We start from the raw sequence: 15,589 nt of genomic DNA, 5'->3' as shown, positions 1-15,589 counted from the left end.
ACTATCAGGTTGGCTTCAGAATTTAAAAGAAATGGTGCATATTGTGCACTTCCCCCACAATATGTCTTAATCCTTGACCAGTGAGAGGTCATTTCTAATGTCCAGAGCAATCCATTTCTCCATATAGAAAGAAGGACGACAAGCACTTGCACTGTAGAGTGACCTCAGTCTATTTTAGCAAACTCCCAGAAAGATGGCTTTTTGTCTTTGGAAAATTATGCCCATATCAAAAGCCTCCCACTTATTCTCTCTGGCCCATAGTACAAAAAGCAGCTACATTGAGACAGGACAAATCTATGAAGGCAAGGAAACTGCAGACTATGACTATATTTGTGTGATTGCATGTTTGACCAAAGCATTATTTTTTTTTATTTGCATTATAGAATCAAACATTTTCCTCTGTGAGACACATTCTTAATCTCGTGACCGAGCTCTTCAGTGGGGCTGTGATCAGCACTCTAGAAATCCTTATACCTGACGTTTTTTTACTTAGAAGGTCTCAGGAATGTTCCCTCCATTGAAAAAAAAACCCTCAGAAGAAAACACCAAAAACCCAAACCTCTTTTGCTCAGACTGAGAAGCGCTCAGACCTTCAAACAAGCAGTACCTGAGGTAGAAGAGGCAGATCAGTAGAATATTCTGCTGTTAATAACCAGAGTGGGTTTTGGAAGAAACTTTTGTATTTTGAAGAAGAATAAGTAATTTTGGTTCCTATAAATAAATAAAAAAAAGCCCTTCGCATTGTTTGACCAAATAGTAGGTAAATATATGGGGTTTTATGGAAGCTATTCTTACTAATCCAGAAGGGGGAAAATAGCATATATTCAGAAACCAATTATCGCCGCATGATTTTATGCATTTGGTATTGAGTGTACAAAAATATTAGTATAAGAATGCAGTAACTGCGAAATTATCTTCGACTGAAGAGGAAGGAAAGAAAAAAGTCAGATGCATAGCTGAATCTTGAGGTTAACGCTTACAAGGTGGCTTTAAATATTTGTGTTGTTTTCTCAAAAGGAAAGACCACTGGCTTAATACTAGAGGAATTAGGAAGAAGGGATGTGCACGTACATTCAGTCTGTAAAGAAAATTCTTGGTTTCAAACATTCTAAATACTTCTAAAAATATTAAAGAAAAAATTAAATGCATTAATATAAACTTATGCATCACAGCTGTTATCTTCTTTAATCCTTAGGGAGTTCTTTGTGCCTCATGGCTTCAGAAAGAATTAAGAAACAGCTCATATTAGAGTCCATTGCGCATCCCCTTAGTACCATTTTCTTCTTTTCCTACAATTACTAGGATTTATTTTCTTCGCTTAAAAATAGGATTTTTGTCTCATTTGAGTCCCTGCTACTTAATTCCTACTTGAAGTCATAATCCTCCCTGTCACATCACACCAATCTCTTGGTCGCTAATTCTGATGTCACAGGCAGGATTTTGACTTCAGAAGAGCTGATTATTTAGGTACACTTCACATACCAGAACTTAGTCTTTCTGAAATGTACAAAGTAAGGAATACTGCAGCCAGACAATTTCAAGGCACTAAACTCAAGGCACAACCTGTGAAAGTTTGAGCTCCTGGTTACCACCTCTCAGTAGTATATTAATGGACTTTCTGTTAGAATAAGAATTTAATAGTCTTTGTCTTTTCCTTCCAAGATACTGTTTCTGAAAGACGCCTTTCTGATACACGGGCTGTCCACAAAAATTTAAGGTGAGGTGATCATTTTTCCAAATAGTCAATGGTGTCAGAAAAGACTTTGAACCTGGACTGGTTTCAAACCTCTGATTTAAACCAGACACAATGTTATAACACTACCTGATACCCACTTGTCCAAATGTATAGGCTTTGTTTGGGTTTTTTTCTGTTTCCTGATGAAATGTGTAAGTCTCTGAAACAACTTTAAGATTACAACAAGAATCCAAGTGATTCTTTAATGGAACCCATTCTCATCTCTATGGGGGTGGGGGAAACCCTTTGTTGCAAGTGAAGAATTCTATTCTGGAAAAACTGCAAAGAAAAAAGGAACTGAAAGCAGTGACTGTTTTCTGTAAAGCTAGGCATGTTAAAAAATAAGCAGTTATTGATTACAAAAAGAATCTATAGCTGAAAATGAAACCTCTTTTGATTATTTGTCAGGAAAGGAAGTCCTGTATTATTGTCTCAGTGTTGAGCTGACAGGACCATAAATTGGGCTTTATTAATTGCTAGAGGACTGTCTTTTTGTAGCACCAAATCAAAACCCCTAATCTTTCATATGGGAGAAGAATAGCCGCATCACTGAAAGCTCAATACCTACAGCTGACCAACTAATTTCAAATTAATGGATTAATTTATAGGATATAATGTACTGAACATTTGAGCTAGAAAAAACACAACAGACCAACAAACAACTTCAGTAAAACTACAGAAAGTATCCTTTATGTGATATTTTATTTCACGTAATTTGATATATGTGATCGATCATCACCGCAAGTTTTCCTAAGTTAGGACTTTCACTCAAACATTTTTAAACCTTTTCTCTCCATGCTTTCAAGTATTTCTTATAGGAACAGCTTAGAGACTACAGTACTGATAGTGTGCATCTTTTTTCACGGGAACTAAACCTGAAGCTAATACCTATTGAAGTTGAGCATGTTATTAAAATACAGAAAAGAGATACCTCTCAAGCTTCAGTATATATTTGGTTTATTTTTGTTCCGGGTTTCTTTGGCATATGCCTGAAATAGGTTATGGGAGTGGGAGGTTTGGTCAGAAGATCAAGATCTCAAAGTATAAAGGAACCTATTTACTCTATGATTCCTTTGGAAGCCTCCTACTACTAAACTGAAACAAGCGTAAATTGGAAGGAGGAATACCTTCTGGTGTCTTGATGCGAGCTCTGTGAAGAAGACACCGAGTGTTTTCAGAATCTTAATTAAAAAATACAGATAGTTCCTTGTATCTACCGGAGCTATCAGAGCGGCACGCAGAGCCCGAGGAATTACGCGCCCGTTCTCCCCCGGAGATGCAGCGGTGCCACGAGCTCGTCTGCGGCTGGAGGAGGCGGCGGCGGGGCCCTGGTGCAGCCCGGCGGGCGGGCGAGCGGCGGAGCGCGGCGCGGGGAGCGCGGCGCGGGGGGCCCGCCCGGCCCCGCAGCGGCAGCCGGCGGGGAGCTCACTTCCCGTCATCCACGCGCCATCTAGCGACGGGAACGGGGGGGCGGCTTTGCGCGGGAGCGGAAGGGAGAGGAGAAGGAAAAGGCTCCCGTACCCGTCCCAGCTCTCGCCTTTCCCAAAGCTGGTAAGAGCCATTTGGACATTGCAGCGAGAACTCCGGAGTGGCTCGGGGCGGGTCGTCAGGAGCATCGCCACACTTCACTCCCGGGCATCTCATCCCCCCCTTCTTCCAGTAAATCGTTCCCCTTCCCCTGAAAGGAGCTAGCGCTCCCGAGAAATCCCCTAGGTACCTCACCTAAGCCACGTCCGCCGCCCGATCCCTACCCGAAACACCGCTAACTCCAGAGGGTCTGTGCGGCGCTGCCGGCGGAGGGGCTGGACCGCGCCATTCCGGCCCCGGAGAGAGAGAGAGAGAGAGAGAGAGAGACACACACACACACACACAGGCGCGCGCACACACACATACACACACACACACGCAGGCACTCCACGCCTGCCCTGCCGCCGCCGGCGCAGCCGCCCGCAGCCCCTTTGTTCCGCCCGCGGAGCGATGCCCTCCTCGCCCGCGCCGCCCCGCGCACCGCTCCGCCGCCGCCCGGCGCCGCCCGCCCCTGCGCCCCTAGCCCGCGGGCGGCGGCGGCGCGGCAGGGCGGCGTGGCCCGCCCGCCGCGGGGGAGGCAGCGGGAAGCCCCCCCCCGCCCCCGGCGGCGCCAGGGCCTCGCCGCCGCCGCCCGCAGCCCGCGGCAGCCCCGCGGCAGGGGCAGGGGCAGCGGCAGCAGCCGCAGCCGCGCCTGACGGTAGCCCCGCGCCGCAGGATCCGCGCCCCGAAAGGACGTGCTCCGCCGAGTTGCCAGGCGCGATTACGTTGTTTTTCCCCCCACCCACCCCTTGAACTTGTTGCTTGGCGCTCGGCGGTGGCGGAGGGGGGTGGGGGTGGGGGAAAGCCTTATTATCGATGTCCCTTTGGATGCGATCAAGCTTTTTCAGGAGCAACTACTTCCCCGCCGTTCCCGGCGGGGCGCGGAGATCTAGCGGCAGACCCCGTATTTCCAAAAGTCTCTATGCAACTGAGCGCTCTCGCCAGACTTTCCCAGGTAGGTGCCGCAGGCTGGGCACGTCCGGAGGGATGCGAGAGCAGAGCCGAGGTGAATGGGCGAGGGGAAGGAGGCGGGAGGGGGGGAATGATCCGCCGCCGGCCGCCGACCCGCTAACGGAACCCCGCGCCCCTGCCCCGCGCCCGCCTCCGCGGCCCCCCGCCCGCCCCGGCCTCCCCCGCTGCCGGGGAGCCCCTGCCCCGCTCCCGCTCCACCGCCAGACTCCCCCGGCTTCGCCCTTCGCCGCCCGCTCGGCCGCTCCCGAGGATGCCCCATGCATCCCACCTTCTGCGGGTGCCTCCAAAGCCCCCGCTCCTACCCCCGCCACGGCCACCGCGGCTCTGCCCGGTCCCGGTCTCCTCGCTCCGGATCAGCCCCTGTCCGTGCCCCGACGCCCCGTCCCGGGGAGACTCCCCTCCGCCCGCTTCTTTTCTCTGGGGCGCTCCCCACTCCCGGCCCCCCTTCCCCGGCGCCCCTCTGCCCTTCAACGCATTTCCCACACGGAAAACTTGCCTTAAAGTTTAATGCTGCCGCCCGGAGCTCCTCCCCTTGCCCCGCCGGCTCCCCCGGCCCTGAGCCGGGGTCAGGAGGAGTCCCCGGGGCGGCCATCAAGGTCAGGGAGAGGATTCGTCCCGCTGCTGCTCCAGGGCTGCGGCTTGGGGAGGGGGGGGGCGGTCCGCCCGGCCCATCCCCTCCGCCCCGCCACGGCGAGCGGGCGGCGGCGCCGGGCGGCCCCGCTGCAGCCCGCCCGGGAAGGGCTCCGGTGGCGGCCGCGGCCCGGCTCCGGCAGCGGGCGGGGAGCGGAGCGGAGGAGGGGCGGAGGGACCGGCTGCATCGCGCGTGGAAGAAAATCTCTTTCCAGGTGGCTGCACCGCTGCACCAGGTCTGCTAGCCGGCTCCTGGGGGTAGCGCTTTGTGGACCGTTGCTTCCATCCAGGGGCCTCGCATGGACCTTGTATCCAGAGGATCTGGCTGCTAGAGCAGCTGCTTTGCATACGTTGATTTCCAAGTGCCCTGATTTATTGTCCTAACTGGCTAACCAGCCCCTGGAAAGGATATTCTGGGATGAAAAAAGGGAGGAAACAAAAAGGAAGCAAAAAAATTTTTGGTTAATCACAGCAACGTTCAGAAATTCTGTTGCCTCGAAAATATGTGAGCATTTGTATTTTTCTTTTCCCTCTCTGTTTTAGTGGCTGGACCAGGACTGTCTCTAGATTGACTCCCTCAGCTGTAGTAGTTGCTTGGGACCATGGCAGCAGGAGTAGCAGCTTGGTTACCCTTTGCCAGGGCAGCGGCCATAGGATGGATGCCAGTGGCCACAGGTCCCATGCCAGCTGCTCCGCGGCAGGAGAGGAAGCGAAGCCAGGACTCTCTGATCGTGCTGAATGTGAGTGGCATCCAGTTCCAGACATGGCTGGATACCTTAGAGCGCTACCCCGACACTCTGTTGGGCAGTTCGGAGCGGGACTTCTTCTACCACCCTGAGACACAGCAGTACTTTTTTGATCGGGACCCTGACATTTTCCGCCACATTCTCAACTTCTACCGTACCGGGAAGCTTCATTATCCCCGCCAGGAGTGCATCTCAGCTTACGATGAGGAGCTGGCCTTCTTTGGCATCATCCCTGAGATCATTGGCGACTGCTGTTATGAGGAGTACAAGGATCGCCGGCGTGAGAACGCCGAGCGCCTGCAGGATGATGCCGATCAGGATCATGCAGCTGAGAGCTCCCTGCCCTCAATGACAGCTCGACAGAGGATGTGGCGGGCCTTTGAAAACCCACACACCAGTACACTGGCTCTGGTCTTCTACTATGTCACTGGTTTCTTCATTGCCGTCTCTGTTATTGCCAATGTGGTGGAGACAGTGCCCTGCGGGGCAAGCCCGGGTCGCATCAAGGAGCTGCCCTGTGGAGAGCGCTATGCTGTGGCTTTCTTCTGTCTGGATACTGCCTGTGTCATGATCTTCACGGTTGAATATCTCCTACGTCTGCTGGCGGCCCCTAGTCGCTACAAATTCGTGCGCAGTGTCATGAGTATCATTGATGTGGTTGCCATCATGCCGTATTACATTGGCCTGGTGATGACAGATAATGAGGATGTCAGTGGGGCTTTTGTGACACTGCGAGTCTTTCGTGTCTTTAGGATCTTTAAGTTTTCCCGCCACTCACAGGGGCTACGCATCCTGGGCTACACCCTGAAAAGTTGTGCCTCGGAGTTAGGCTTCCTCCTCTTCTCACTCACTATGGCCATCATCATCTTTGCCACAGTCATGTACTATGCAGAGAAGGGTTCGTCAGCCAGCAAGTTCACCAGCATCCCTGCAGCCTTCTGGTACACCATTGTCACCATGACAACACTGGGGTAAGTGCAGCTGGCGTTTGGTTACAGCCAACATTTCAACAAGTGTATTGGCACAAACGGCAAATAGTCAATTTAAAAAACTGTTGATAGAAAAAATGCAAGGGTAAGTTTTTGTTACAGAACTTTATGAACACGACTCACCACTTCTTTCTAAATGTTTTACACATGCAAGTGAGTTAAAGGTGTTGCTGAAGTTAAAATAACCCGAACCCCAAAACTGCAGATAAGCTGAAAAAGCAAACAACAAAACAAAACAAAATAATCTGGAAACTGTTTGGTTTCTTTGCAATTTTCTCTAACATTTTACTTGGTTTTGGGTAGTGAAACTGGAATATTTTATGAATATCTGTGAGTTACCAGTGGATTTCTAATAGATTAATGTGTTTGCTGACAGGACTTGTTACAGTGTTGCTAAAGTAGTGATAATTATAAGGAGAACCCAAGTGCAATCTTTTAATTTGGTCATACATAAAAGTCTGCCATTTTGTTTGAAGTGATGTATTGATGTAGACTTGGATATTGAGTTTGGTATTACAAAGTGATTTGTTTTCATGAAAATAAACCAGGTATAGATACCTTAATCTTCACAAAAATTATTCCTGATGTTTTTTAAGACATTGGATAAATTTCCTTTGATTTCCATGGACCTGTAACTTGCAAATGACAAGTGTCAAACTACACTGGCTGGTGACAGACTCTGGAAAATGATCTGAGGAAGTGTGAGACATAGGACAGATCACACATATGTCTTAAAACATAATTCTAATGGCAATATAAATTCTTCCAGAGAATTAGGAGTTAAAAAATGCCACTGTTGACATTAGACCCCAATGCAGTTTAGTGGAAAGATGGGAGATAGTATTATTTTGTAAAGTCTCTGATACCAGGGTAATATTGTACCAGCTGATTCTGTGCACCAAGTTGTAAAATGCATTTGTCTGTAATTATAACAGGGATTTAGAAGGTTGACTAATTTGAGAAGGCAATTTTTTGCCCTATTCTTAATTTTGAGCTGTAGAGTATCATCTGTGAAACTGAAAATTTGTTGATTCATTAGAAACTGTCTAGTTATTTAATAATTACAGATGCTAAAAGACAAACTTTTCACTTTCATGAAGACAAAGCCCATCATTTTATTAGTCAAACATTTTGCCACATCTGTTGGGACTTTTGAGATTTATGAAACATGTATAACTTTTAAATGTAACAAAATGAAAGTGCATTATTAAACTATTATGAAGAAGTCGATTTATTATGTGCAATTGTAATTTAGTTGGGAAACGCACATAACCAAATATTGAAAAAGATAAAGGGACTGTCATGCCACCATTTTTTATACAGAGCTTTTATCTTCAGCATGATATAACAAATGAAGATAAATATAGTGCATTGTAAATATTTCATACTACTTGTAAGGGCAAGTTATGCTAAAAAGGAGTGACAAGAGCTTTGGGGATTTTAATCTGCATTTTAGGTTCCTGGGTTTTTTTGGTTTTTATTTTCTTCTGGTAGTGACAAACTGAAGGGACAAGTTAGCAGAAGGAACAAGTCGTGCATGCTAACTAGTTCCATAGTCCTGTATTTTCTGATGCTGATAACTTTTTGCCACATATTTTTAATTAGAACTGTGATGATTTCAACAAATTAGGTCTTAAGAATTTACCAATATTTAGAATGTATAATCTTATTATAAAAGAGCAGGAGCTGCTCTGTGGGTTTTTGTAACGAAAGGTGTTTTTTGAGTAAGTTGTTTTCACTGTTACGGACACAGTTTGGGCAGTACTTGTCCATGGTACTGAACATAATTTTGTCTTCAGTTTTATGGGCAGTTTGCAATTGATTATGAGATGGGTATGGTATCTATTGGCATTAATATGATTTGTTTGCTTCTTTCACCAAAAAATGAGTATTATTCTATAGTTGCAGGTTCTGAGGTATGGCACTGAGTAAAATCTTCAAAAGTACTGATGAGATTTGAACATCATTAAAAATATCTTTGAATAGAGCCTAAGAACCTATTTTCAAGTATGCAGCCCTACAATATTTAGGTCCGGAGGGGAAGAAGAAGGCTTAAAAAGAATACACTCATGCTTGACTCCTTTTTTGAGGTAGGTTGCACAGAGAAAGTTTTGAACAGGTTGTACAGAGATCCAAAGTTTCACCCTCTGAAGTTCAGATATGACAGACATCACAAATTTCTGGGAAATCTTTAATCAATGCATTAGCTAGATGATGTCCTTTTAATAACATCATGACAACCATATAAAGATTATGTTTAAATGTTAAATACATATGAATAATTTAAATCGAATTAACATAATAAAAGCTTTGAACTCTTTTTAGTTGACAGAATAATTACACAAAAAGAGAGGCAAATTAAAAGGAAAAGCAGCAAGGGTCAGTGAAAGCTGATTGTAATTAGTACTACTACCTTTTCTCTGTGCTAAAGCTTCTCATGTCTTTACTACTGTAGAACTCCCATTCACTTTTAATTTTAGTTTTAGCTGAATTAGGGCTATATAAATGGGCTGTATATGAACAACTTTTTTCTTTTAGCAACAAAGCTAGATGAAGTCTTTATGATTTAAATGACAGTAGCACACAGCAGGTTATGTGAAATATTACAAAAATACATGAAATCTAATACTGAATAATAGATTAACATAAAGTTGAGTTTTTGAGTCTTGGTGTCATTCTCATATTTTGCTAGATAGCAAGGGTATTGAGTAAGCGACCTTTGCTATTTGGGGAGTTATTATCTTGGAAGCAGAGCTATATTTCTCAGTTCTGCATGATTGCTGAGCAATTAAAGTGTCTCTAAAACGCATAGATTACATTTTCCTCTGCAGAATGCCAGTGACTTCAAATATTACTACATTTTAGCCTCCAAGGATATCCCAGCTATTAACTGTTCTTGACTGCTCAACTCAAGTAGTACATAGTTGTACACAGAGAAGTTATATGAAAGAAATTAAAGAAAGGGAAGAAAGGAGGAAAGGAAGAGAGAAAGAGAGAGTGAGAAAGAGATGAATGCTGAAAGAGAGAGAGAAAAGAGAGAAAGATGACTCTAGAATAACAGCATGCACTCTGCCAGCAACTGAGCTGTCTGATTTCGAATTTCAAATTAGTGTTTTATCAGTATTACTTGTAGCAAAAGCAAAAGTAAAGTAGGGACACAGGACAAGAAGGGACAAGAGAATAAAATTGAAAGAGGTCACAAAGCAGTTTGTGGAGATTCAAGATAACAATGAAAAGCATAGAAGTTAGGGGCATTAAAGGTCATGCAACTGGGTAGTGTAAAACCTGGCAGAGAAAAAAAGCTCAAGTCTATTAAATTGGGACTAGCAGACTTCCATGTGGGCTTGTGAACATCTACACCCATCATGACACAGTTATGATCACCTTCTGCTGTCACCTCATAACATGATAATCTAGTAACTTTCCTTCTGCCCTGTCAGTAGCCAGCAAATGAGCTGGAATAGCTGGTAAAGTTTTGATGGTATAAGGGTAATGTTTGTTCTCAAATCAGGCAGAGCTATAGTGTAGTTTATGTTTTATAAAGATGTTATACTTTAAATAAGGAACACAGTGCTCTTCTGTGACTAGTTCTAAAGCAATCTCACTGCTATATTAAACTTATAGACTTATAGGCTTTACATTGGGTAGCTTTGTCAAGTCGTGCAATACTTTTGTAGGTGAGCGTAATACTTTATGAAGGGAAGCTTAAACACAAGACTATTCATTTATTTTCTTTGACTGTATAAACTAGAGGTGTGTCTTCCAGAAAAGATAAAGCAACTATTCATTTTCATTATTTGTTAATATAGCCCATAATGTATGAGGAATCCCATCTAAGATATATCAAATTCCCTGAAGACTTTATAATCGAACAGGTGACTGGATGTGACAACAGAAAGCCTCAAACGGTGAACAGAGGAATAGGGCAATGGATTTCATTTTCCTGCACATTCTATTCTCTCCCATCTTCACTCCTTTTCCATTCTTATTGCACCCCTATGGGTATATTCCATCTATTTGTTTTCTTTACTTTTCTTTCAAACTACCACTTTCCACAGTCTTCCTGTTTGGGGATTTGTCTGTTGGCTTGGCACCTTTCCTCCCTTGTTCAAGATGAGTTTAATGTTCATATTAAGATTCTTCTGGCTTTATTTTTTCTGCTTCTTTGTTCCAGATTCCTCATTCATCCTTCACCACTAGATCAAATCTTTCATTCATCCTCATTGTCATTCATTTGACCTGAACTTTCGTCATAATAGGGTTTTTTTCTGACCTTTGTTTGATAGATTTTTTCCTTATGAGCATCATAAAATTTCCACAGCATCACTTTTTTCCCAAATGCCACACATATTATCTTGTTTTCCTTTTCTGACTGTTATGAGTGCCTTTAGTTTTGTATCATCTCTGCGTGCTAGTTTGAAAACATACATCTCTTCCAAACTTGTATTAAAAAAATTGAGTTCAATAAAATCTAACAAGAGAGCACAAAATTAGAAATCTTTTTTGTGAACAATTTCATTAAAAGTTTAGAAATTCTCTTATGATGAGTATGACAAAGGTAAATATTAGCAAAGTTGGAATATTATTTCTCTATCTCGTACGTACGTATTGGCTCATTCCTTCATTTTGTGTTTGATATTTTCAACACTGTTTCAAATAGCATTTTTCTATTTTTTTATTCTTGTATACAACCTAGTGAATTTTGTATTTTACGAATGTGTTTGATGTCTCAATCTATTTTCTCTTCACAGCAGAGACGTTTAGCCTGAATAGTTAGAATACTATATAACAGAGGAGGGACAAAGTGTAGTGTAATCACCTTCAAAGCACATTACTAGATATGCAAAAAAGGCTCCAGGGAGAATCTGAAATACTGAAAAGTAAGGGTCATTTTGATGGCAGTGAAAAAATACTATTTGTTCTCTAATAAAAAGATTACTCAAACTGTATTGGGCTGTTGTTGGCTTGACAGAGGACAGGAGTCATTATATTCTTATTTAGTTGTACTGGGGACCAGCTTTCCTGTTCAAAAAAATCCTGAAGATCTCTTAGAGGAACAGGAGATAGTTTACTTTGCTCATTTTTCTTGAGCATGAATTTCCTTATTTCAGCTATGAAGCGCATGAAGGTGATGCTTAACAAAAAGATCTTTCTGCTCAGAATCTCATTTATTTGCTCCTTTGGTGGAAACAGATGGAATTTTGTTTCCTTGTTGTTATTGTGAGTCAAGAATAAGAACAATGAGATTGGTGTGGGCCAGGATGTAGCAAGGAAATATGCTGACGTAGTACAGCAGAACAAATCGTCTCAGAGAGTAATTATGACTGGTGCCTGATCTATTAATTATGGCTTATCATTCAACTAATCCTCAGTGAATACTGTGATTTTAGTAAAATCCTTAAGTGATCGAACCCAAGAAGTTCAAACTGAGTGATGACAATCTGTACTTGACTCACATCATTGTGCCTCTGTCTAAGAAGAAAAATTTGCAATATAAAAGCCATATAAATCTATGAATACAGTATTAGAAATAGTGCTACTGTGCAAAAAAAATCTGGAAATGGAAACTGTATTTCTGAACATGGGAACTTACAAATGCTACAGAAATAAAATTATTATCCAACATAAGTTGAGAACGTCTTGCAACTTCAGGGTGACAATTAACTTTTCAGACATTTGAAAGAAAGTCTAATGAACTACTCCTATTACTTGATTCTTACGCCATTATAGTCCACTGGCAGCAGTTCATAATTTGCATCATGGTAAACTGATGAGAGAAGACTCTGGTTCAGCAGGGGTTAAGTGGATAGATTGTTCAAAAGAGGGAATATAAATTAGAAATACAGAAACAAAATTTAGATTCAGCCTTATCAGGTTTCATCAGTTACCTGACAACAGAGCTGACAGAGTGATGGAAAAGATTCTGTATATTTCTGTACCTATCATTTATCAGGCAATAGATGGGAGCACAGATTTTTGTGCAAGACAAAGTCTTTAAAACATCTTTTTTCTGCATTGCTCATGCAGTGGAGGAAAGGTTTTTAAATTCATAGACAGTGCTTTGAGATGATAGCTCTATGCTACATTTCCTGGAACAATAATAGTTACCGTGCTTGGACTTCAACCCGTATCACAATTAGTAGCCTACCATTATTTCTTACGTATTTTTTGCTGAAACATAGGATTTTGATCTTCCTGTGCCTCTGGTAATATTTTATAATCCCCCTGTTAAGTAAAAAAGTTGTGGGTTTTGGTTTGACAAAAAAAAAATCCATTTTCACTGAAGTACACAAAGAAATTTGCATTATTTCCACAGCATAGACTTAAATAAATGTGAATTGAGATGAAATACAAAATAGTGCTTTTGACTAGAGCACCTGATGTGCAACAGGTGTAAGTGTTCTGTAGAAAAATACTGGATACAAATATTTACTCAGGTATCTGGTGTGTGAAGGCTCAGATTTAAAAATGTGCACATATGAAGATCGTGTGACCAATACATCAGTCCTAGAATATTGTAGCTTCATTAAAAAAAAAAATCCAACAAGATTCAGCTCTATTAAAATTAAAATGAGACTGCATTCTTTTTCTCACACCACCGTAAACACACCTTATACATTATTAGAAGGCATATCTTCATGTACGCAGTCATCAGTACAGAGTTCCTATTACCATCAGTTCAGATTCTAGCAGTTAAGTGCATTTACAAAAGCTGACAAAACATTAAAAGACTGCTATCTGTGTAAGTATTAAAGGTACAAAGATATTATTCATATAAGCTGTGCTGGTTTTGTCTGGGATAGAGTTAATTTTCTTCATAGTAGCTAGTACTAAAACATAGTAAAACTTTAGTACTAGTACAAAACATAGGGGCTGTGTAGGGGCTGTGTTTTGGATTCGTGCTGGAAACAGTGTTGATAACACAGGGATGTTTTAGTTACTGCTGAGCAGTGCTTACACACAGTCAAGGCCTTTTCTGCTCCTCACACCACCCCACCAGCCAGTAGGCTGAGGGTGCACAAGAAGTTGGGAGGGGACATGGCTGGGACAGCTGACCCCCACTGACCAAAGGGATATTCCACACCATATGGCGTCATGCTCATATAAAGCTGGGGGAAGAAGAAGGAAGGGGGGGACGTTTGGAGTGATGGCGTTTGTCTTCCCAAGTAACCGTTACACGTGATGGAGCCCTGCTTTCCTGGAGATGGCTGAACACCTGCCTGCCAATGGGAAGGAGTGAATGAATTCCTTGTTTTGCTTTGCTTGCGTGCGTGGCTTTTGCTTTACCTATTAAACTGTCTTTATCTCAACCCATGAGTTTTCTTACTTTTACCCTTCTGATTCTCTCCCCCATCCCACCCCAGGGGGAGTGAGCGAGCGGCTGTGTGGTGCTTAGTTACTGGCTGGGGTTAAACTACAACATAAGCAATCGCGTTCTTTGTGTATTTAGAAAAACAGTTTCCTTTCTTATATTCCACTGCACAATATTGTTCCCTACTTGTCTGCAGGTCTCCATCCTGAAGGTGAAAGCCTTTGGAGCCACTGTGTAAATGAACTTAATTAGGGCTTGATCCTGCACTGTTATAGAAAATGGGAGGTTGCCTAAAAACCTAGAAAAATGTTATTAGTATGAACAAAGTCAAATTTTGCATATTTAAAGTATTTAGGAGCAGTATTTTGCATTTCATCCCCGGGTTTTCAGTTTCATCCATGTTACTGGTTTCTTTGATCTGGTTGGCTTAACGGTGAAGTCAAGTCTTACAGACACAGAGATCTCCTGGGTTTCTTAGTTTATAGGAGCCAAACACTGCAAGGAAGATTTTTAGAGGCATTTAGGTATCTGGAGATGCAGATAAGCACCCAGCTTGCATTCTCAAAAGAGGCTTAGGTGCTTAGAAACACAAAGGAGAACAGTTGAAAGCGAGTAATCTGGGAAACTAGCTACCTAGTCACCTTAGAAAACATAGCCTTATGTGCACAAGAATAACAGATAGGATAAGTAGAGTACTGTACTGAGACTCTGGGTATGTCCTACCCCTATGAGACTCAAATGGATCTTACAAGGGTTCAGGTCTTGTTAAAATACAATATGCCCTATATTCACATAATACTGTAGAAGGAGATAGAGTGTTGTGTGTATGGTATTCTTAGGAAAGAGGAATAAGTAATCCAAGGGAAAAAAAAAAGGTAATATGACTGAAAGAGTAATGTAAAGCATCCAAGGGAAAATATATTTTTTGATCCTAATTTTCTGTCTCTGTGTTTTTCAAACCAAAAGTTCAGCATGAAAAGATATGTAAGAAATGTGAGTTATGACACGCAGATATTGTTAAATTAGTGAAAATGTTTTTAGAAACTGGATGTAAAATTATAAAACAGTGTCAGGTAGGAGATGTCATTTTTTCAAAGAAACATCCAACCTGAGGATTTATTGGTTTCGATAGGTCTCATATTTAGCTTATATACAATAAATTTGTTAAGATGCTGATGTGTGGTAAGAAAAGGTAAACCGTAATTCTCAATTTTGACCACTGCAAATTCACTCCCTTCTCTGGTGTACAGGAAAATATTTTTATTTTGTCTCTATTTGATTTTTTTATGTATATTGTTTGTAGACTTAAGTGGGAGGTTTGAGAAGTACTTTGCCTGCATTTGCTTTTTCTTTTTTGCAGTAATATGAGCTTTGTAAGCATGGTCTCTAGCTCTGCTAGTTGATTTTTACCTTATTCTGTGTTCCTAAATGAAACATCTTTAAAACACATTTCCATGATTTTTCCTGATTCTTTGTATAAAAAGTTATTTTCTTGAGGTAAGCATCTTGTATCACAGTTCTTTCTCTTTGAGGAGGCATTGTGATTTGTGAGTTGGCTCTTAACCAGATGGTGTCTAGCCCAGCTTTGTACTAACTACCACTTGCACTAAAGCTTCAAATAAAAAATTAACATATGAAG

General features: G+C 42.4%; 1 protein-coding gene across 1 annotated transcript in view; it reads left to right on the top strand.

Annotated features, from left to right (window-relative positions):
• Window positions 1-4,112: 4,112 nt before the first annotated feature.
• Window positions 4,113-15,589, top strand: part of KCND2 (potassium voltage-gated channel subfamily D member 2) — a 295,152-nt gene continuing 283,675 nt past the window's right edge. The window contains exons 1-2 of the mRNA XM_076330272.1: window positions 4,113-4,256; window positions 5,447-6,620. Coding sequence (XP_076186387.1) covers window positions 5,506-6,620 — 1,115 coding nt within the window. The 5' untranslated portion in view covers window positions 4,113-4,256; window positions 5,447-5,505. The remainder of the gene's footprint in view (window positions 4,257-5,446; window positions 6,621-15,589) is intronic.

This window comes from Aptenodytes patagonicus, chromosome 1 (genome assembly GCF_965638725.1).
Source record: "Aptenodytes patagonicus chromosome 1, bAptPat1.pri.cur, whole genome shotgun sequence".
Taxonomy (NCBI): Eukaryota; Metazoa; Chordata; class Aves; order Sphenisciformes; family Spheniscidae; genus Aptenodytes; species Aptenodytes patagonicus.
The sequence above is the reverse complement of the archived record's forward strand: the minus strand, read 5'-3'. Positions and strand labels throughout refer to the sequence as shown.